This window comes from Marmota flaviventris, chromosome 3 (assembly GCF_047511675.1).
Source record: "Marmota flaviventris isolate mMarFla1 chromosome 3, mMarFla1.hap1, whole genome shotgun sequence".
Taxonomy (NCBI): domain Eukaryota; kingdom Metazoa; phylum Chordata; class Mammalia; order Rodentia; family Sciuridae; genus Marmota; species Marmota flaviventris.
The window spans coordinates 81,846,560-81,870,562 of NC_092500.1; the positions used below are offsets into that span (position 1 = coordinate 81,846,560).

General features: G+C 37.0%; 1 protein-coding gene across 2 annotated transcripts in view; it reads right to left on the reverse strand.

The window, feature by feature from the left end:
- Nucleotides 1–24,003, reverse strand: part of Far2 (fatty acyl-CoA reductase 2) — a 138,419-nt gene that overhangs the window by 36,663 nt on the left and 77,753 nt on the right. For both annotated transcript variants that reach the window (XM_027934093.2, XM_071610021.1), the window contains one exon: nucleotides 7,221–7,449. In XM_027934093.2, the coding sequence (XP_027789894.1) occupies nucleotides 7,221–7,409 (189 nt within the window). In that variant the 5' untranslated portion in view covers nucleotides 7,410–7,449. The remainder of the gene's footprint in view (nucleotides 1–7,220; nucleotides 7,450–24,003) is intronic.

Sequence of the window (24,003 nt, forward strand, 5' to 3'; positions counted from 1 at the left end):
ACTGTTTTTATTTTTTCACTATTAAAGAGGGTTCTTTTTCCCTTACCATAAAAGTAATATGCTTATTATAATTGTAATTTGAAAATGCCAAAATATAAAATTAATCCAAGATTAATCTGAGCATTTAGGGTCATTAGTTGAGATTATAGTGAATATGGATATGCATCCTTTTTTGCACTGAACATATTGCAAGCATTTCCTCATGCCATTTACTATTTTATAAAACACGATTTTCAATCCAGGCCTACTAATCCAACACATGTATGTATTGTTGTTTGTTTAATCATTCCTCTGTTATAGAACATTCAGATTGGCTCCAGTTTTTGTTATTATAAATAATACTGAAATAAATATATTTGTATATTATTTGTGTGTTTCTGGTTGTTTTGTTAGAGTGCCACCTTAATTATCTTTGATAAAGTCCTCAAGAATTTATCATTAATTCAGATACTTCTCCCTCTACTGATGTCTCTTTAAGTGCTCAGAAAATACTTCAGAAACAGTCATAAGTATGAAAATGAATCCTCTTTTATGATTCTTGAGTCTCACTTCTGTGTGGCAAATGGATTTTTTTAAAGTTTCTTTCCAAAGTATCTCATTCTTAATTGTCTCTCTTTGAAAGCAAGGAAACAGGAAGTGAGAGGAGGTAGCTATGTATACCATGAAAGGAAAAGAATGAAGCAGATGTATGAATTTTGATAAATAGAACAGATGTCTTCTTGATCATATTTCCTGAGGACAAATTGGTAACATTTTTGTTTATTATGTTTGAAAGAAAAATTTGCAAGCCTCCTATGCCTGACAACAGTAGGTCTACCTACCTTTAGGAGCATTAGTGTACTTATGTTGAGTTAGAATTCACTCATTACTATGGATGACTGGGGAGAAATATTTTTTGAAAGCTATACTAAGGGGGCTGGGACATGTGTGTGGCTCAGTAGTAGAGCATTTGCCTACCATGTACAAGGCTTGGGTTCAATCTAGCACCATGGGAGAAAAAGAAAGCACTACTCCAAGGACCTACTTAGAAATAAGTTATACTCAAATCACTGTGTTCATGTCAAAATAGTCAGTTAAAAGGCATTTTATCTAAACCAGGCCTTAATTCATATTAAATACTCAATAAATATTTGCAGAGTCCAAAGCCTCCCTGGAGAAACTAACACAGATAGGAAAACTCTTCAGAGTTAGAATGAACAGGAATGAGAATGGTACACCAGAAATGTAGTTTGACTGGACCCAGAGAAGACCTCTGAGTAACCTCCACACATAATGTTGTGGAAGTAGATTTGTCTGAGACTAAAATTCATAAGTGATGTGAAGGCAATGTCAGAGAAAAACGCTAACTCTTCTTAATTGCTTGACATGTTTCCAATCATCATGGGTTTCATTCTGGTGAGTATTGCAGTATGGTGGATTCTGTCTTATTTTATACTTTATTCGATTAGAGTAGGAGGAGGGGGCCAGAGTGCAGATTGGTTATTCCAAAAGTGGGCCGCTCCAATCAATTTTTCAATATAGGGTTATTACTTATGGGCATGTACACATAAAAATTTCATTTCCTAGTAATTCTGTTTTATGCTTTCTTAATTTAACACTTGGTGAAAGTAAGAGTTTTAAGTGTGGCAAACATGACAATGTTTTTTTAAATGGAAAACCAATAGCACACTACCTACACCATTTTCTCTTTTTAATTAGATATCTAAGAACTTTTCATGGTCATTACTCTCATGCATTACTGTGATGTCCTCCACATCTGGCATAGTGATGACACTTAGTAAGTACTCAACCAATATTTGTTGAATGAACAAGCTTAATTAATTTCATTTTTTTGCCAGTGTTTAGATGATTGTGTACCTAACACACACTACTTCTTCCTTTCATCTCTTCCTTAATCAATTCTCTCATATCTTTCATGTGCAACAAGCTGTCATACTGTGTGCCTGAATCAGGGATTTCTTTTTACTTGGTTCTAGACCTAGGCTCAAGAAACAAATAACTTTAAACCTGAAAACATCCATTGGTTCCCACACTTACTGTTGCAGAATGAGTTGTGAAGGTGTGAAGACATGGAGACGAGTATACCCGACAGCCACTTCAGAGGTACAGTCAGTGGATAGGAGACAAGGAAGGACCTTCCAAAAGGTGAAGCCGTTGGCCACAAAAGAGTGATGGAAAAGAGGGTTCCTTCCAGAGAATAGATTTGGAGGCTATTTAAGGACCCTACTAAACCACAGGGAAAGGGAGCCTTCTCAATTCATGCCAAATAAGATCTCCTAATAGTTATAATCACTCTCTTACATGTTATTGAACACACTCAACTCTTATGAGCTTTGTTGACACCACCTCTGAGTCTTCTTCTAGACACATGATTTTGAAGCATGTCCTTGTTATTGATCTCTCTCTCTCTTCTTTTTCTTGTAAGGCTTTTCAAAATCCTTACATATATATTTATTTCTTACAAAACGTCTATTTCACTGGACTATCGTTGAGGTCAATCACCAAGTCTGTTTTATTTATCACTTTGTCCCCACTTTTCCTCTGGCACAGGGCAAAGTGCTTGGCATGTACTTGGCTCTTGAAATATATTGGCCAGATTCACATGCTTGTTTGACTGCTTCCAGAAACTTTCTTTTCATTTTGAACTTCTACGAATCTCCTTTGTCTGTAGCTCAGCCGTGCATTCAGATTATTTTATAAAAACACATTTTACCTAATATGTTTATTTGTTCTGCATCAGAAGGCATTTTTCTGATTCCCTATGCCAGGAGTTGGCAAACTTCCATAAAGGGCTGCACAGTAAATACTCTCATCTTTGTGAGCCATATGATTTCAGTTTAATTTAACTAATTGAACTCACCACAGATCTCACATATATCTTTCCCATCCTCACCAGCATAACTTGAGTACATTATTATTATTATTATTATTAGAAATCATCTCACTGGCAGAGGACCACATAAATAAATAAATAAATCGGCCCTTAGTTGGAGTGCCATGCTATAAAAGCAGAGCAAAATTCTCCCCCACATTTGATTAAAAATATGGAAAGCTAAGTCCTTCCTAGGGTCCAGGCACAATTCTAAGTGCCTTTCCAATATTAATTCATTTACATCTTACCATAATTCAAAAGATAATGACTATTATTGTTTCAATGTGGAACCTGAGGTTTGGTTACCTAAAGTCACATTGCTCAGTGGTGGAGAGCTGATGCCAACTCTGTCTGGCTTCAGGAACAATGTGCTACTCGGGATATTTATCTCCTGACACTACTGAGGATATTTATCTCTCTTCCACCTCTCAGAAAGTCTCAATTATCATTATTATGCAGGTATTCTCCATTCTTCAGTAGCTACTGTGCTTTAGAAGATGATCTCACCTTCAGGGAAAGTCTGACTGACCTAGAGACACTTATCTCTGAACAGTGATTGTCTTACCTCAGAGGTTTCTGAACATATCAACCCATGGCACACCTCAGGTCACAGGGGTTGGCTAGAAATGGACATGCAACTCTGCCCTGACAGATGAGAGGTGAGGGACAGTCACTGAGGTTTTCTAGAAAAGAAGCATCATCAATCTTGGGAGACCCAAGAGAAAGCCACCTCTTATCATTCAAAGATTGCCATATATGTATGTGTGAAGCCTGAAACCACAGCAACCATCTCATTCCTAAGGGCATCAAGCTACAACAAAATGGCAGAGCTGGAGACACAGATGGAGGCAGCCAGAGCTCTGGTTAAGTCACAGTTGTTCACCACTCTAGTCTTGGACTTTTCATCATATAATCCATACTTTTGGTTTTTAGGCCAATTTCAATTATTCAAGTGTTTCAGAATCTGGCCTCAGCATATTTCTTACATGTCTGCTCTAAGACTTCACTTGACTATGTAATTTTTGTCTTCAATTTTCTTTTTACCTCACCAACTAGTGGCACATGGTAAGCACTTCAATAAATTTCTGCATGCAAATCTGGATGACAATATAGTCTTACTCTACAAGATGCTAAATCATCTATAAAAATGCTATCTGATAAAACTTTCCATAATAATAGAAATATTTTCTACCTGCTCTGCCAATAAAATAGTCACTGGCTAATAGGTACTACATTGAATAGCACAGATCTAGACAACAAGTGAAAAAAATAATTTCAAAGATAGGAATGTGTCCTCTAAATAATTCTAGATAGCAAGTTAAATGGAAACATCTGGAAATAGTTTTATTTTTATTCTAACATCATTTTTTTTAATCTGGAAGGTTAAAATTAATATAGAGATTTTTTTTCCCTCTTCATTAAAAAGCAGATCATTGGGCTGGGTGCATGCAATGATGCATGCCTGTAATCCCAGCAACTGGAGAGCCTGAGTCAGATCACAAGTTCAAGGCCAGTTTCAGCAATTTAGCAAAGCCCTAAGCAGCTCAGTGGGACCCTGTCTCAAAAAAAAAAAAAAAAAAAAAAAAACAAGGGCTGGGATGTAGCTCAGTGGTAAAATATCCCTGGGTTCAATCCCAAGTACCAGAAAACAAACAAACAAACAAACAAAAAAAATCTATGTAATTTAAGAAACATAATCTTAGCTTACTTGTCTTTATTTCAAATTTTCAGTTTCAAAGTAAATATGGGCAATAATACCTTGCATTTCACAGATGGCCAGTAACTACTTGTTAGGTAATTCCTTATTTTCACAGAGCTTTATCTACAGGCAGTTGGCAATAACATCCTTATATTCTGAAGCTTAATGATTCATGTAGTGGACAGTGTTGGGACACCAAGGAATGAAATCAAGTACATAATTCTTTTCATGGAAACTTTTTACACAGATTCCAGATAGTGCCAGGAAAGTGGTGCTTGCATAACCAATAGCTTTTTTTTTTTTTTAAATATTGTCAAGTGATAGATTCTGTTCTTGTTTCCATGCAGACATTATTATTTGTGGTAAATCACTATGTCTACATGCCCATGTCACATAGCTAATTGACAGTGCTGAGATTCAAACCCAGGTCAGCCTGACTTTGAAGCCCATTGTCTTCAGCACTATCTGATGATTACTGACAGTTCCCAGATTATGTGATGCACCTGGTCTTGGGGCCCCACTTTGAGGATCATTGTTTAGAAAAGGTAACAGCTGATAACAAATAGAGCAACAGTGGAAACAAGTGTGAGGATTTACAAGGCAGTTTCAAGATGTTGTACCTAGCATAGTCAAGGTTTCCAGAATTACACTAATGTTGCTGGGTTATCAAATACAGTGCTTTGAAAGGAGCAGCAAAAAAAAAGCTTGTGCTGACCACAAGACTGTCTGCCACAAGATTTCTCTAGAAATGCTTAGATGGCAACAGAACTGAGTGGATTGATGAAGGGTATGTCCACTACGTGATGAAAATAAAGTCCACTGGGGAGATATATATATCTGAGTAAAGCTGTGAAAAGGGATCGGGAGTTTAGTCTAGGTTTTGTTTTTATGTCGTATCACCTTTTTGGTCTATTCTTAAGAACCATTAGTTATGAAGGCAGTGTGGGTTAGGAGGCCTCATGGAGTCACACTGGGGCTTTTAAAGTCTGACTTGCTTATATATTAGGTGAGTGGATTTTGGTAAATTAATACATTAAGCCTTAGTATCTCCACCTACAAAATGAGGATATTAATGGCTATTCATTCGCAGCATTTTTGCAAAGATAAAGGAGGGATGGCATGAAAAACCCTTGGAACAGTATACAGTAGATGTTAGCTATTACTATTTGCACCACAGTGGACTCAGACCATGAGATAAGGAGAAAACTTCCCAGTTCACTGGATAATGGTTTATGCTGAAATCCTGTCCTGGTGCCGGCAAAGAAATTTGATCATCAGTGTTTCTGGGCTGTGCTATTCAATATACAAATACATATATTGGTTAGGTGTCAGTATTTGCATACACTGGAGATAATTTGAAAAACAAACCAAAAAAAATTGTCAACAATTCTTTAAATCTTCCTTATGCATAACCCAGGTGATTCTGTAAATTCCAAAGGATACTATAAACCAGAGAGACATGTACATTTTCTCATTTGATTCCTTGGTAGATAATTGTTGTCATTTCTATTTTAAACATTGCAAATCTGAAGTTTACCAGGTAATTACAACAAATTGATAAGTCAGAATTTGCACTCAGATGTGTTAAAGACCAAAACCTACACTGCCTTGAAATTTAATATACATAACATTTTTTTGGAGGAGAGTGAGGGTTTGTTACCTATATGCTCATTCATAGGAACACAATATTTCATTTCCAATGTTTTTGACTTAGAAGAATATATGAGATAATAGAAAATTTAAGTTTTCATAGATATAAGAGCTAAATCATTTATTGTTTGGATAATTGAAAGTACTACTGTCTGGCTACTTATTATCATATTTGTTTCATATATAAAAGAAGAGGACATCATTGAATATCCAACATTTGGGGAGTGGGGAAATCACCTCAAATTTAGATGAAAATCAGTAAATGCTGGGAGCCATTAGCCAAGTAGGTATGACAATTTCCTTGCCAGCGTACCCCATGTTGCTGACATGTTGCAGCGACATTGAATGTAGGTGACCTTGCTCAAGGACCAAGGCAGATTAGGGTGTTCCCGGTTTAAGATAGTCGTGTTTAGGGCGTTCCCAGTTTAGGTTCCAGGTTTAAGGTTTAAGATTATTCCTGCTGGGAATAGGGCGTATCCTGCTGCCTGAGTTCCCCTTGAGTTCTTACGGGATTCAGACAGTATATTTTTTGGAGAGAGAAGCCCAGTGGACGTGGATTTGGGCAGAGAACGTGGACTTCCCCAGAACGTGATTGTAGACGGCTGGTGTGAGTTCGGGAATAAAGAGTTGCTGTTTGAATCTACAAGCTGTGTGGTGGCTCGTGATTGTGTGCCCAGCCAGACTGCGGCAAGTAAAGAGTTCAGATGAACTTGTGACTGACAGATTTCAAGCCAGGAACATCCACTCTAGGAGTTTTAGTGTTTTGACTATCAGTAATTTTCAGAATAAGATAACATCCTCACCGTCCTGGATGGAATCTAGCACTCTCTTCCCTCTTTTGGGAAAATACCACAGTCGGTTGCTATCTTAGTGTCTCCTAGTCTCTGCCTGCACAGATATTCTAACCCCACATGCAGTTTGGAGCTAGAAGGGTACACGCAGGGAGTCACTGTGCCCTAAGGCATTGCCCACACACAGGGATCTTCCCCTGAGGCATACCTTACTGTTGAGGATCTGGAAAACCCTTTGCTGCAGGGTTTGGCCAGCCTTGGGTCTCACAAGGATGTAGATGACTTTCAGGCCAGGGCTGGTGCGGAACAGCTTCTCCATGAGCACTTTGCCCAGGAATCCTGTGGCCCCAGTGATGAGGATGGACTTGTTGTCATAGAAAGCTGCAATCATGGACATGATTCCTCTTTTTCTCTTTTAGAACACTGAAAAGGGGTTCCTAAAAAGGAAAAGAAATAACAAAAGATTACCGTTTTAGAAGTTCTAAAACTCAACATCACTTAAAATATTTCCTCTAGTAGAGGAGCCAGGGGCTGGGGTTGTAGCTCAGTGGAAGAGCGCTTGCCTAGCATTCGTGAGGCACTGGGTTCAATCCTCAGCATCACATAAAAAAGTAAATTAATAAAGTTATAAAAATATTTTAAAAAGAAGAAAAAAAAAAACAGAAAAAAAGTCAACAAACTGCTTTCTCGACTCTGGTTAAGATCCCTATATTAGTAACTACTTAAGAATAATGATTTTTCATAGCCATAATTTATATTTTGAGGATGTTGGGGGCTATGTTCTTAGGCAAAATTCTTCACATTCATGGGATTCGTTCATTCATGAATTTACACAAAAACTAATTTTGAGCACCAGCTATGCCTGATTCCATGCTAAATTCTGAAGATAAACAGAAAGAACACATAAGACTTGCTTTCATTCTTGCAGGGGAGGCCTGTGACACAAGACAAATAAATACATAAACAAGATAATTACAGACTGATACAAATGGTCTGAAGTAAATAAAACAGGGATTAATAAATCACCAATGCTATCCACTTAAGGAAATCTGCATTTCAAATCATATTATCTATATTCGCAAAGTTATTATTTAAGCCTCTCTTTTAGATGGCTGATGTGAGAAACATTATTTTGTAAAACCCATATTGTGCCAACAGCAATTAATGATGTTTTTTGACATATTATAATCCACCCACTGATTTCTTAACAATTTTGCCTTCCTGGCTTGAAGTTCAGAAAAGTTGTGTCACCATGTTTGGAAGGCAGTATAGTATCCTGGATTAGCATGTAAATTTCAGCAGGACTCCGAGAAATCAAATCCCAATTCTAACACCTATGAGCCATGTGGCCTCAGGCAAATTATTAAATTCTCTATGCTTCAGTTTCCTCATCAAGAATATGGGGATTTTACAAAAAACTTCTCTTAATAGTTCCATGGTAAGGATGAAAATAAGTTAACTCATGGAAAACCCTTAGAAACACAATTGCCTATATCATGTACTCAGGTATTGTCTAATAGTATAGTCACTGGTTTCAAAAATTTCTCCTTAATGGTTTCTGCCTTTCTTGACACTTATTTCTTATGTATTTTATGTACATTCTTTTGGAAATAGATGACTTATAATTCAATCACTCATAAGAATCAAGTAAAGTATTGTCACCAAATGTGACTTCCTCTTACCTATTCCTTTATATATCAAATGTTTAGGTAGCCTAATCCTTTAATATGGTAATCGGCATAAATGGTCATGGGTGGCAGGGAAATGCAGGTAGAAAACCAAAAATATACTGTTATTATATTTTTCTCCAAGACATAGTTTTGCAACACAGAATTTATAGTTTTAGAGAGAAAATAAGATATCTTTAATGAGACTACTTCTTTATGCTTTCTTTCTTCTTCTTCTTCTTGTTTTAATGAGTCTATTTCTTTGTTAAGAAAGAATGGTTAAATATGTCCCCAAATAAAAGAATTTGCCTCTTCTGTCTATAGTCCAAATACTTCTTAAACTCAACAAAATCCATAGGAGAATACATTGAGGGCTTGAATAGGAAAAGAAAACAAAATCCTAGCCCTCATCACCATGACGTGGTAGAGCAGTTGGGGCCATGATTCTAATCAATTCAAATGGTTCTGAAAAATGTCTAAGAGAATTCATTCTTTTATTTCTTTTTTCCAATCTGAATATATGGGTTGATTCCTCAGAAACTCCTATACAAAACTCTCTGTAGTCCAATTCCCTACATTACAATTTTGCAACATTTAGGAATTGTTAACACTTAATATAATTTGTTAAAAAGTGAAATTAATTATTTCTAAAATTGAAATAATTTCACACTTAGTAATGGAGTACATGAAATACTAGGATGAGGACTGTGTTTAGAACAGCATAGCCTTCCTTTTACACCTTAACTACCAAGGCAGAGAGCAAAGGATACTTTCTTATGCCTCATGTTCATGATATGGCCTGGGAAAAGGACAAATCAAGATATTATCCTTCCCAATCATCCTGAATAATTCAAGATATCTGATGTTTAAAAGAAAAAGAGAAGGGACTGATGGGATTCAGCCTGTGTATTTTTATTGAAGATCTACTATATACCAGACACTGTCTCAGCACTAGAATTAGCAATAAATGGGCCTTATATAACTTATCTTTGTTTTTTTAAAATTTCTTTTTTAGTTGACATATCTATCTGGGATCCTTCATTTCTATTCTGGAGCATTTTCTTTTCTCCTCATGATCATTAGTTTTCATGATCAGAGTACAGAAAAGTGATTTTTACTCTCCTTTTGGTAGTAAAACAGGACCAATCTCATTCCTAGAGAACACATGTCAAAATATTGAACCATTATAGCTGTATCAAGTTACATATCTGTTGCAAGTTTCAATGTATGGGAACTTTTTGGGGGAAGGGTTCTTAAATTAAGAATTTTAATCCTAGGAGTCCTGCATAAGGCCTGTTTTCAGTTCTGAGACAGTGTCTGGCATATAGTAGACAGATAATAAAAACACACAGCCTGAATCCCATCACTCCCTTCTCTTTCAAACACCAGATATCTTGCATCATTCAGGATGATAGGGAGAGATAATATTCTGACTTAGGCATATCATAAGCCACTTGAGGAGACAAGTTTATCTAAATGTCTTGGTAATCCTTTGGGAAGAAATTTTTTTTCTCCTTTAGTAAGTATTTACTGAAATTCTGCCATATATTAGGCCCTGTGTTAAATATTGGATTAATTCTACTGCATCTTACATCCTCACACTCCAACATGAGTTATCTTGAATGTAAGAAAATAGCACTTACATCCGTCCCACATCCAAATCACAGAACACAGTCATCTTTGATACTTTCCTCTTTCATATTTTCCTAGAGCTAATCATGTCACCATGTTCCAAAAATTCTACTTCTTAATATGTATCAAGTTGTACCATCCTCTCTATTTTTACAGGGTTATTACAGGCCTCCATTCTTTTTCTTTATTCAATTAAAATAAACTGAAATGGGTTCTTTCTCTTCAGATTTGACTTTTTCCAGTCTAGTGGCTTTTCAAGCCATTAGTGCACAAAATTCATCTGGAGTACGTATGAAAAATGAAGATCTCCACTTATCATCTCAAACTGACTCTGAAAGTTAGTCTTTTTTTTTTTTATAAGCACAGGAAGTGATTTTCCTGTAGGGTATGAAGGTCCACATTTGAGAGAGTGCTGAGAGCCATAGCCGAGTAGGAATGACAAACCAAACTACAGCTTCTTTGATAGCTATCACAGTAAACTGTATAAACTGATGCATCAATGAATAATAACTCAACAAGTAATGCTCAATCAAGGAGTTGATTTACTTTGGGAGGAAATGGACATATTGATAGATTCCTCCGCTTTGAACTGCTTGTAGAACTTGCCTGGACTATGTATCACTTGTATGCATTGTGAACTATCTGTTGGTGCAGTGAATTGTGGTAGTGCTGGCCTATCTTTGCTGAATGGTGTCACCAGTGATATAATTTTTCCAAAAGAGCCGTCAATTGGCTTGGTGTCGTGGCATTTCTGTATCTTCCTCCCTTTTGCTAGTGATGGTCTAAAATTTGGGGGCCAACAGAGGTGAGGCAAAGAACCTCACCCCCCCACTGGTGCATAGGCCTATCCACAAGTATGGCTGTATGCTGGACCGGTAGTCAGTGACAGGTATGATCCAATTGCAGTGGTACCAACCTAAGACAGGAGGCTGACGCCTAGAGGTCAGCTCATCTGATGACGGGTAAGGACCATATGTTGTATTGGACAACCTAACAGGCACGGTCCCTAAGCCACATGCTTGTTGTTTAATTAATCAGAAGGGGGGAGATGCTGAGAGCCATAGCCAAGTAGGAATGACGTGGCATTTTTAATTGAAAGGTGACCCTGCTCAGGGATTAGGGTGGCTCTAGGTTTAGTGTAGATCCTGCTGGATTAGGGTGGATCCGGTTTAGGGTGGATCCTGCTGGGAATAGGGCGTATCCTGCTGCCTCAGGCGCCTGCTCCTTGAGTTCCCGTTGAGTTCTTGCGGGATTCAGAGAGAATTGGTGCGCGGGAGCCGGGTAGAGGCAGTGGATTTTTTCCCAGAATGTGCGTGTAGAGTGTCGGTGAGAGTCGGGAATAAAGACTTGCTGTTTGAATCTACAAGGCGGTGTGGTGGCTCAGTTATTTTGTGCCCAGCCAGACTGCGGCAAGAGAGTCTGTCTCATTACTGATAGGGTACTCCTTTCCAAAAGCAAATGTTACCCATCATTATCTTCATTGTTAGGAGAGAAATATTTTTATAAGGAAAAGGGCACTTTGCCTCTTGGGTACCTTTCTCTTGGTTAGGGTTTTTCAACCTTGGTGCTGCTATTGATCAGATAAATCTTTATTGTGCAGGCTGACCAGTGCACTGTAGGAGATTTAACAGCTTCGCTGTCCTCTAGGAAATAACTGCCACTCCGTTTCCCCTACCATCCAAGTGTAAAACCCAAAATGTACTCTAGACTTGGCTAAATGTGCCCTAGAGAGAAAATCGCCCCCTTTCAGAGAGTCATTGTTCTAGAACTTTAAAATTTTTATATTGTATAATATTCAGCACATCCTTTTAAAAAGTTCAAGTTTAATACTTACATTTTTGCTTGGTAGGCTAAATACAAATATGATCCATCATCAATACTTATTTTTCCTGTACTGAATCATTCACAGCTAATTACATTTGCCCAAACAGATTACATGTGGGTGGAAAATCTTGATAGTGTTCAAAGTGGAGAAGGAAGAATTTTCCAGAGAGAAGTCTTTTAATTTTAACCAAATTTTTACCAAATTTTTAATGTGATTTTTAAATTTTAATTGAATTTTAAACACAGAAATTACTTCAATAATTATGCTATATTAAGGAAAATAATATACAAAATCATATTCAAACCTGTATAAAAACAATGTCCATTACAAATCTCCAGGATTTCATCAGTGGCAGAATTTGGAGGGGAATTCAATAAATAATAGTAGTTGTATAATAGTGTGATAAGATTAAAGTTGAAGAGTGTTTTTTCATGTCTGTGATATCTTGTCATAATTTTAAGAAAGGTAATTTAATAATATATACTTTAAAAAGAAGTGTTTGGAAATTAGTGACAGTAATGTATAGTCAGTCTCCTCTTTTGCTATAGGTTATAGAAATGTAGAGAAATTTGCAAAACAAATTCCTTGGAGTAAGGTCTACTGTGATTTTAAAAAGTGTGGCCCAACTGACATTACCTACTGTTATGGGCTGAACTGTGTCTCCTAAAATTGAAGTTGAAGTCCTAACCCCAATGTGTTGGTATTCATTCGGAGACAGGGAATTTGGGAGGTGATTAAGGTCAAGTGAGGACATGAGGGTAGAGCCCCAATCTGATAGAAGATGTCCTTTAAGAAGAGGAAGAATGATCAGAAGCTCTTTCCAAGCAGGTGCACAGGAAAAGACATAGGAAAAAACAGTCTGCAAACCAGGAAGCCAGGCCTCAGAAGAATCTGATTGTTCCAATGCCTTGATCCTGGACATCTATCCCCTGTAACTGTGAGATAATAAATGTTTGTTGTTTAAGTTGCCTGTGTTGTGGTATTTTACTAGGGTAGTCTGAGCAAACCAATGCATACAAAAATACACATCAACAGGAACTGTGTTAACTTTTGACTAGAGAGCAAAAATAACTCTTGACAATAATTCATATCAACTTTGAAATTCTGGAGTAAATATTTACAATGAATTAAATGCATTGGCCTCATTTTCCTATTTTATAACATAAAAGTACAATGTTGGTTCTGAGTTTTCAAACACTTGTGAAATTATAGACAGGTATTTTATGATGAACTACAGAGACCTCATTGATCTTAGGCCTTAAAAGTTTATGTCAGTCACATATCTGTTTGTCAAACAATGGGGGGAAAAAGGTTTTCATCAGAGAGATCTTTCTCTTTTTTGCTTTAGTTTCCTGAGTACATCCTGAATTATGCAACTCAGCAGTGAACTTAGGTGCCTTTCACTGTGAGCTTAATTTTTAAAGTTTTTCTGGTAGAAAACTTGACAGAATATTAACCTCCAGGGTTACTTGTTGGCAGCTGTTGGGAATAGGCTTTACTAATTGGATTAGTGGTACTCCATAGTCAAGAAAAACCAATTTGGAAACAGTCCCAGCTGGGGAAGGAAGGTCCAGGCTGGCTTCAAGAACACCAAATTTAGCAGTCACCTCAATACCTTCTTCCAATTTGTTTCTGTTAGCTCATTAGTAAGTCTTAAAAAAAAAAAAAACAAGTATAACTGAAGTGAAAAAGACATGACCCAAATCCATCATTTCAATATAATTGATTAAACACATGTGTTGAGTATCTACGTGTGCTACATACCATTAGGTGTGAATAATCAATAGGCAAACATCCTTGTTAATTAATTGGTAAGGCATTATAAAAGATGCAAAGTATTATTGTTTCTAGGAAATGAGTTAAACACCAATCTGCATATAAAGATTATAAAAGGATATTAAGACAACCACAATCAAATGTAAATCTTGATATGTCCTATTTCCTCTTGGTGATTTATAAATTGAGGCAGATTACAAATAAAAGAATAGTTGATATACTGACCCAATGAGAACAGAACAGAAATCCCATTGAGTGAATAGAAAGCCAATAGATTTTTTGCAGACTTCGCTTAGAGTAAGACTCTTTAAAAGAGATGACATAGATTATTGTTGAATTATAGTTCTCCAGAAAAGAAACCAACAGGGTGTGGGTGTGTGTGTGTGACTGAGTGTGTACAGGAATGGGAAAAGATAGAGAAAGAAGGAGATTTTTAAGGAAAGATTTTAAGGAATTGGCTCACACAATTATAGAGGCTTAGCAATGTCAAAATCTTCAGGGTAGGCCAGCAAACTGGAGATCCAGGAAATATCTTCTGCAGGTAAGATTCAAAGGCTATCTGTTCTTCTTGCTCTAAGGACATATGTCTTTGTTCCTTTTCAATAGGCTAAATGAGATCTGCCCACATTGTGGAGAGTAGTCTACTTTACTCAAAGTCCACCAATTTAAATAGTAATCCCACAAAAAGTACCTTTATAACAACATCTGTGAATGTTTGACCAAATATCTGGGCACAATGGCTCAGTCAAGTTGACTCAAAAAATTAACCACAACAAGTCCACTCCTTGCCAAGTTGACAGACAAATGCATCTCTTTTAACCAAATATAAGCTCTAGTTAAAAACAATAACAATGTCATAATCTTACATGGTACAAAGTCCTGAATCCAAACCAAATTGCACTCTTTCCCCAAAAGAAGGTGCAAATTTCTTGGTTGGTGTTTACTTTTTTCCTTGATATTTCATGACATAAATATTAAGATGGAAATCAACAATACTTAAATATTGCAATGGAAAGCCAATTCATTTTATGTTATGTATGGGGATAAGAGAGGGAAGAAAACAGACATCTGTTATGCGTACACATGTTCTTAATAAAAGAAGGAAGAAACGCTCATGAAAATCACAGTCCTAATCTCTGTCACAGCTGGTATTTACACCTACCTACTGCTATTACCTATTCCCTGTTTCCTTTGCCTTCAACAGCCACCTCAGCTGGCCATGGTTCTTCACTTGGTGAGGTAATCTAAACCTTCTTGGAGGGTCTGGGCCACAGTGGTCCTGCCTTGTATTGGGTTTTGTTGTATTTTCCCATTGACCTGAATTGTAGGGTATGGTAATAGTAAGAGACATTCTTTCTGGGATCTCCTGTATTCCATGCTCTTTCTTACCTCTACTGTAGAGTGGCAATCAAATTTCCCTTTAGTAGTCAGTATCAATCACTCTACCAAGCACAGTAATGCCCTTTTCTGCCTATTGATTCAGTCTTGAGGAATCTGAAGTGGGCAGGCAGCAGTCTTAGTTTCTAGGTCAGTGAATTTATTATTTTATCTCTTGCTGGAAGTTCCCTCTGGAAGGAATACCTCTAGTCCAGAAAAGCATAAAGTCATAGGGAGAGGAAGCAAAAAGTTTGCTGGTGGGTCACTATGAGTAATAGTGAATGATGCCATTCTCGTGTCTATCCCTAGACCCTACACACAGGAGTCCTGGCTCTGGGAGAAACAGCATCATATAATAGACATGGATTCAGAGTACACTCAGCCTTCTGGAGAACCTTGCTCCAGTGCTGCTAGGTATCACCACCTCGCTGGTGCTAAAATTGAGTCTTTGATAGGCCATTCCACTGTTTTATCAAAGTAGCTGCTTCAGGATGATAGGAGATATGGTAAGATCAGTGAATTTAGTGATAACTGGCCACCTGCTCACTTTGCTATGAAGGGAGTGATGGTAGTTAAGCTATCCCAGAAATCCATGGAGGTAGTCTTGGTAGGAGCATTCTGTGCAGGAAAAGCAAACTGGTATTGTGTATTCCAATAAGAACAAAACACTTCCCCTCCCATATAGAAGCAGTCCAATGTAATCAACCTGCTGCCAAATAGCCAGCTGATCACATGTGGAATGGTGCCATCAGGGACACAGTGTTGGTTTCTGCTGCTGGAAGATGGGGTTCTTGGCAGAAGCTATCAGCCAGAATGGCCTAAGTGAAAAATGTGTTCCAAATCCGAAGAGGCCCATAACATCTTGTGCCTCCTTTTTAATTTTAAAAGGGGCCAGATTTGACAACATATATCCTTTACCTTAGAAGGAATACCTTAACCTGCCCCACACTGTTCCTTAGCCCATGCAAATCTTCATCTCTGCCACAATGGTCAGTTTGTTCTTCAGCTACTGGGCAATGACAGGAGTAGCCGGGGAAAGAGATTGACTGATATCCATTGAACAGGTCATCCTATTCACCAGACTATTAACATTCTCTGCTGAAGTCACTTTGGTTAGTAGTCATATGGGACACAAATATATTCATGTTTTTCATTCAGAGAAGTCTATCCATATACATCTTTCCCAAATTTTCTTGTCCCTATATTCATTCATATTCCTTCCAAGTGCTTGACCACCATCCAGTCAAATCATTGGCCATTTCTGGCCATTTATACATCCAAGCAAAATGAACAACCAGGTCCCAAAGTTTGGCCTATTGGGGGAGGGCGAATTTTCCTTCATCATGTCCTTGAGGGGTGTGTTAGAAAGGGGCTGTATTGCTGCAGCTGTTCACTTTTTGTGGTGTCTGCATATCATGTACCACTATCTATAAACCAGGCCCACATATTTTATTCATATGTCACCTAATCATAGGGTACTCCCCATGAGGCCATGGGTACAGGCTGGGAGAGTGAATGCAGCATAGTAGGGTGGGGACCATGGGCATTTTTTAATGTAAATTTTATCTTTTTTATGTAAATTTTTTTTATGTAACTTGTTCATGCCTTCAATTTCTGCTCCAGCTCAATCAAACATATACTACCTCCATTTAATAATGGAGCATTGTTATACAAACCCAACTTTATAGCTTGATGGGATAACACTCAGTTCATGATGGCCAGCTCAGGTCATAGTAACTTGGTGGCCCAGGGTTAAGTATTCAGTCTCTACTAAGGCTCATTAGCAGGCCAACATTTGTTGCTTAAAAGGTGAGTAGTTGTCTAAAGATGATAACAGGGCCTTGCTCCCAAATCCTAAGGATCTGCACTGTGATTAACCTACAGTGGACTTCCAGAGGTGCCAACCAGCATTCCTGTCTGCTGTGGACACTTCAAACACTATTATATCTGTTGGATCCTATGGGCCAAGTGGCAGAGTGACCTGCATAGCAGCTTTGACTTGTTGCAGAGTTTTCTCTTATTCTGGATCCCATCTATAACTAGCAGCTTTTGGGGTCACTGTGTAAATGACCTGGAGGAGCATACCCAAATGAAGACTGTAATCCAAATCTAAAGAGGCCCATTACATCTTGTGCCTCCTTTTTAGTTATAAGATGGGCTAAATCGACAATTTATAGCCTTTTCCTTAGAAGGCATATCTTGACCTGTCCCACACCACTGAACCCGTAGAAATTCCACTGAGGTACAAAAGGCCAGATTTCCCATTCTCTGACAGGCAAATGTCTTACAATTAATCCAGAGTGGTTGCCACTTCTTGCTTTCTAGGCCCACTTGTCAAAATGTCATCAATATAGCTGACCAGTATGATATCTTGTGGAAGGAAAAGACAATCAAGATCCATGCAAATTAAATTGTGATATATGGCTGGAGAATTGATACTGCTGAGGTAGGGCATTGAAGATGAATTGGTCTTACTAAATGAAAGCAAACTGCTTCTGGTGATCATTAATAATAGGAATAGAGAAAACAGCAATTGTCAAATCAATAGCTGCCTATCAGGTACCAGGAGATGTGTTAATTTGCTCAAGCACTAAAAGAGCATCTGGTATAGGAGCAATAGTTAGGGTCCCTTCTTGGTTAAGTCCATGATAATCCACTGTTGTTTTCTAAAATCCATCTCAAATGGGGATATGGTAGGCAACATAATGCCTGCATCCTTGATGGTGGCACTGATTTTCACAATTTCTCCAGATATGTGGTATTGCTTTTTGTTTAATATTTTTATAAACAGAGGTTATTCTAGTGACTTCCACCTGGCCTTTCCCTCCATAATGGCCCTTACTTTACAGGCTAGGGAACTCATGTGAGGATTCAACCATTTGTTGAGAATATTTACTCTAATTATCCATTCTGTAACTGGGGAAATAACCACAGAATGGGTTTTGGGGTCCCACCTGACAAAATGTGAGTAGGGCCTCGAGAAAACTCCATTTTATCTGACCTCTATAGCCTCCTACTCTGACTGGAGAGTCATAGTGATATTCAGCTCTCCTGGAACTAATATTAGTTCAGAGCTAGTGACCAAAGTCTGATTATTTCCTTTCCCTAAATGCATAGTTTCCTGGGTAAAAGATTATAAGTGCCAGGGAAGCTGGAAGAACGATTAAGAGTATAAATTTTTGGCAGGGTCCTTCCTCAAGGGGATCTGGTCTCCCTTCTTTCAAGGGATTCTGGGTCTTCAGGCTGGCTCAAGTCTAGGAATTGATTAAGGGGCTGTGACTCTCTGTTTTTATGGTTCAAACTAGATTTTTGCTCAGTTGATCAGGCACTTTTTTTTTTTTTTTTTGCTTATACAGATCAAATAAGACTTAGTAGATAGCCCATCTATTTTGTTTATAGGAACATCATGATTAACTAGCCAATAGCATAGGTCTCTATAAGTCAGACTCTTGGGATTGCTGCTTTGACTCTACTGTCCATTATGGTTAACTGCATGTACCTTGCCTCTAGCAAGGTGTTTAAGTGATGCTCCTTGTTCTTGTTCTCCCATGGATCAACAGTCTTTTCAGTAGATTGAGTTCAAGATATACCAGGATCCAATTACTTCCACTGCATTTAGGTTGCCCAATTCAGTGGCAGCAATTGCCACTTTCAATTCTGTGCTACAGGAAGAGTGATCATAGGACTCTTCAAGGATGCTGAGGCTCCCTTCACCCTGTGGCCCAGTCAAGTTTACATAAAATTAATTGCATTTTTCTCCTACCAAATTCACCATATGTAGGATTCCTCTAACAGTTTTAATAAACAAAATTTTTGCTTGATCCTTGGTAGCTAAAGGTAAAATATTGTTGTAGGAAGAAAGTTTTATTAATTTGATTTGGAATTGTTTCTTTGGTTTGTTTTTCAATTGATCGCTCATTACTGAAATAATTTTATCTTCTTTAAATTATTCTACTTTAAGACTGCCTCAGCTTACATAATGAAATGAATTGTATGAGTTATAGTACAGACATGAAGAACACTGACCTAGGAACTAGAAAACCTGGACAGTAAATCTGATCTGTTGCTAACTGGTCATGTAATTCTGAATCTTGAATCCTGACAGCTCTGAGAGTCAAGTTTCCCTCCTTTTGAAGAACAATATTCTTCTTACTTTGCATAGTGGTTTTAATAATCAACCAGGACAGATGATTGCTCCACATAGTCATAGCAGTACATAAAGATGTCTTTTATATTCAGGATGTTACATGTTAAGACTATTAATTCTACTTTGACTCTGAATCCAAATACCTTGTGATTATGGGTTAGTATATTGAGGACACATCTTGTTAACTCTGAATAGCTCGAATAACACTTGAAAGAGAGTCTATATTTTATACATCAGTCCTCACATGCTGGCTATATAGCACAGTACCAAGCAATGAAAAGCGGTGCAATAAATATTGTCAAGCCAATGAACAAATTAGTCAGGACTGATGATACAAAGAGTCAATAGATGGTTCACAAATACTAGTGGGCATCTGAGTGATTTGAAGATCTTGTTTAAAATGCTCTTTACTAGACTCCATTTTCTGAGATTCTGATTTAGAAAGGCTGAGATTGGATCCAGACAGATGCATTTCATTGAGCATGCCCATTGATTCAGATGTAAATGGTAAGGGAAAAGCTGGCATAGGGAATTTGATTCTCTTTTAATCCTAGATCATACCTTGCACCTTAGACTATATCCTCAATATATAATGGTCACTATGATTCCCCTTTCTTCCTAAGTAACACACAGAATAATTGGCTTACTTGAAAATTCACATTCTAATACTAGTAGAATATAGATACACAGGAAGCAGCAGAGCTTGGCTCCATTTTAGCCAGAGCATAAGTTTTTAATGATCTCATGTTGCACTAAGGTAATTTTCATGGATGATGGAACTTTCTATGTATTTCCTACAGGCATCAGAGCTCACATAAGTCCCCCCAAAATGCATGTATTGGAAGAGGTGAAATAGAGACTTGTCTTTTCACATAAATAAATAAAATTTCTAAAAATTATTTTCTCTGGGTTCCTGCTTTTCCATACTAAAACTTGAAACAAATAGTTACTTAAAATATTTTTAAATATAATGCAAATGCATGCAGAGATCATAGGATAGCATACCAATGATTAATAAACATACTGTATTACTGTGGAATGAAAGGGATATATGTCAAAGGCTAATTTCTTCTCACAAGATACAGTCATTTCCTTTGCTACCCACACGGGTTAAGAGATGTACAAATTCATTCAAGTGGAATTTAGAAATAAAGTTTGAGATTTCTATTTCCTAGTCATAGATCTGTGCCTCAACCTTTTATTCAACCAAAGAAACTAAAAACAAAATAGTTGGTATGTGTGAAGACCTTTAACAGGCCTTGATTAAAAAGAGATTGATTTAACATCATGAACTCAATATACTGAAAAGACTATTGATCCATGAAAGAACAAAGAACAATTGCTACATCACTGCACAAATTATTGCTTGCATCCAAAGATTATACTGTTTATATATAAAAACACACTGTTCTTTTGCACATACGTGAGTTACCAGAATTTGTTTATGTCAATGATTAGACATAGTATTTATTAACTATATCCAGTGAAAGACAAAATATCAGTCTCCTCATTTAGTGAGATTCCAAGAACTTAGTCATTGCCATATATTAATAGCTGTTCTTGAACCATGTAGGAACTTTAATTTTTTAAAAGGCTGTTATAATATATGCAAATCATTTATAATACATGCTAATTATTTATAAGCAGATCAATATAATTTGGTAAACTGGAAATCCTTATTTATTAATGTAAGTTATTGATCATAAACAGTGTCAATACATTGACAGTATCCCAAGAAACATCTGAAATAAATATGAATATAGTATTTGGAAATATGCACTTAGGCCTTTAGGAAGAACTAAGTTCTGAATTAAAGCTGATATTTCCCCTATTGAAATTCTCTCACTAGGACCTTGTTCCATGTCAAAAGAACATAAGCCACAATCACATTTATTTTTCTTTGAAGAGGGACAATGAATTCTATTAAAAAAATCAACAAAGATTTTAGGCATTTGTCTTTAAGAGAAGGTACTTACAGATCAGAGAAAATTACTTCGTATTTGTACTAAACTGTGGGTAGTAGCTTTATAACATGAGAAGAAAAATACAGGTTTTATACAACAAAGTACAAGCTGTCAGAAAGAAAGTCTATCAAAGCTGCGTTTGGGACAACTTCTATGTCTAATGGTTTGATATTACTTGAACAAAGAACAAAAGCAATTGTTCTCTTTTTTGAGTTAGTATGTTATTTAAATGTATATTAGCTCCATTTTAAACTCTCTTTTATAATGCTAATTAAGATAGACTATCCAGTCACATTTTTCATAGCATTACAAGTGAAATTGTAAAATCCATTTTCATTTTACCATGGACAGAGATAGACTATTTCTTACAATATTAAGCTTGACGTTTTATAGTCTAACCTCTGCCATTTAGTTCTTAATCCGAACCCATCGATTCAGAATTTATAGTCCAATATAATTTATTATAACCTGTTTTGTATCTAGGGCAAACATGTACATTTATCATCAATCAAAAATGAGATTTGGCTTCTTTTTGATTATTATGTATCCTACCTTAAACTATTAGAAGACTGTTAAGAGAAAGATAAAGGATTCTCAAGATAGATGAGATTGCCGCCTGTCTTCTAAGGCCTGCCACCAATCAGGAAGAACATGAATGTATCATGACAATAAAAGGCAAAATTTGGCAGATATGTGCATAAAGTTGTATAAAATATGATTTATATAAAGTAATATTACATATGTAGCAATCTAAATCATGAAAATATTAAAGTGACTCCAGAATGAAGTTCTTACTTCTAGTTTTAGAATAAGAAGTATGATTAGAGATGCAAAAACTGAAGGTATCTGAGATGGCAGTAGTGGTTAAGCAAGGGGACAGGAGGAAGTGCAATGTGTATTCCAAGTGCAAAGTATGACTTTAGAATAAGAAAATAACTCTTAAAAAGAAGGCAAGGAATCTCAACTAGAGGAATAGATGGAAACAGATTGTACAAGCTTCAATGTCTAAAGAGGTAGAGTTCATAGGGACTGAAGATTTCTGACCAAGGGAAAGAAAACAATCAGAAGAGGCTGAGAATGGAAGGGGAAAAATCCTTTTGGATTTTGTTCAATGGTCCAGGCCAGGGCTAAAGAAGAGCTAAGCCAGGGGCCATTCTAGTGGTTCTCACATTGTTACGAGAATCAGAACTAGAGGTCTCCAACCCTCACCCCACTGTGATTCTGTAGATCCGGAGGGGCTTACTCGTTGGTTATTTGTGGAAAACACTAATATAATAAGCACCATAAGTCAGGGGATGGTTTTGATTCTCTCTCTGCCACTTACTAACGGTGATTTTAGGCAAATGACTTAGTCTTTGTCAGGTGCTGCTTCTTGTCTGTGAAATGGGAACAATATCACTGATAGGACTTATTTAAAAAGGGAAGGCAGAACCTGGCACATTTTACAATTGGGTCAATGAGGCTAGAATGGAAGGGAGGAAATAGGGAAAGAACATTTCAGTTTTTCTCCTACACATTCACCATGTTCTTTCTTATATATTTGTGTACAGGACTTTCTGCTGTATAAGTTCTTTAGATCCAGAGACTTTAGATAATCATTATGTGCTTCAGGTAGCATAATTGAATGAATATGTTCTGTCAGATCCCATCTCTTGCTGACTTTGTGTTCATCATTGATTTTGGATCATGCGCTTGAACTCTCGGAGGGCAGGACAGTAGTAGATTTACTTTATATCTCTAGTTCCTGGTAAACGCTCAGTAACCAATCAATTTTGCTTAGCTGACTGACTAAATGGATGTATAAACGGATGTTTGGAGTTTGAAGACCACACCAGAAATGGATTGTTGCTAAGCCAGTTCTTTTGCCTCTAACATCTTGGTTTCCAGCAACTCAAATAAACTGAATGCAAGAAGCTCTGTCTGTCCCTGAGGTACCTGTTCTTGGGATGCTCATGTCTGAGAGGTTGGGTGAACTAAGTGACGTGGTACATATCTCTGTGAAATTATTTCAATAAGTTTAGCATTTGAAGTTCAAATTTGGCACCATTCACATTGATTCTTAATGAGATGGTACTTCATGTCATTTTTTTTTCCTGTTCACCGAGGAACTTTAAAATATCATTTAATGTGTTCATTAGCACTATCCAGAATTCAGCATTTTGGGCAGAGAAACTGACCAAAATAGTCATTCTTGACTATCATTATAAGTTTCACAATTTGATTATTTTTAACTTAATCAGACATTAGGCACACTAGAGAAAAAAGAACATGCAGAAATAGCCAAATGACATGGCAGATAACAGCCAAGGTATACCTATTATCTTTATAAGAGCTATCTTATAAAGATAATAGGTATACCTTGGCTGTTGTCTGTTAGTTGGGAAATATATTCCTTCATTCACTGAACTGCTGATTAAGTGTATACTGTATTGCAGGCATTATGCTAGATGCTGGGGTCACAGTGGAGAATGAGACACCTACACGCTCATGATAAGGCATTTTGTCCCTCATCTTATCAATTCTTATTATCAAGCTTTTCAAAACTACTTATGACTTTAAGCTCGTTGATATCTCTCTAAAACATGCTTAACTCAAGATAACTT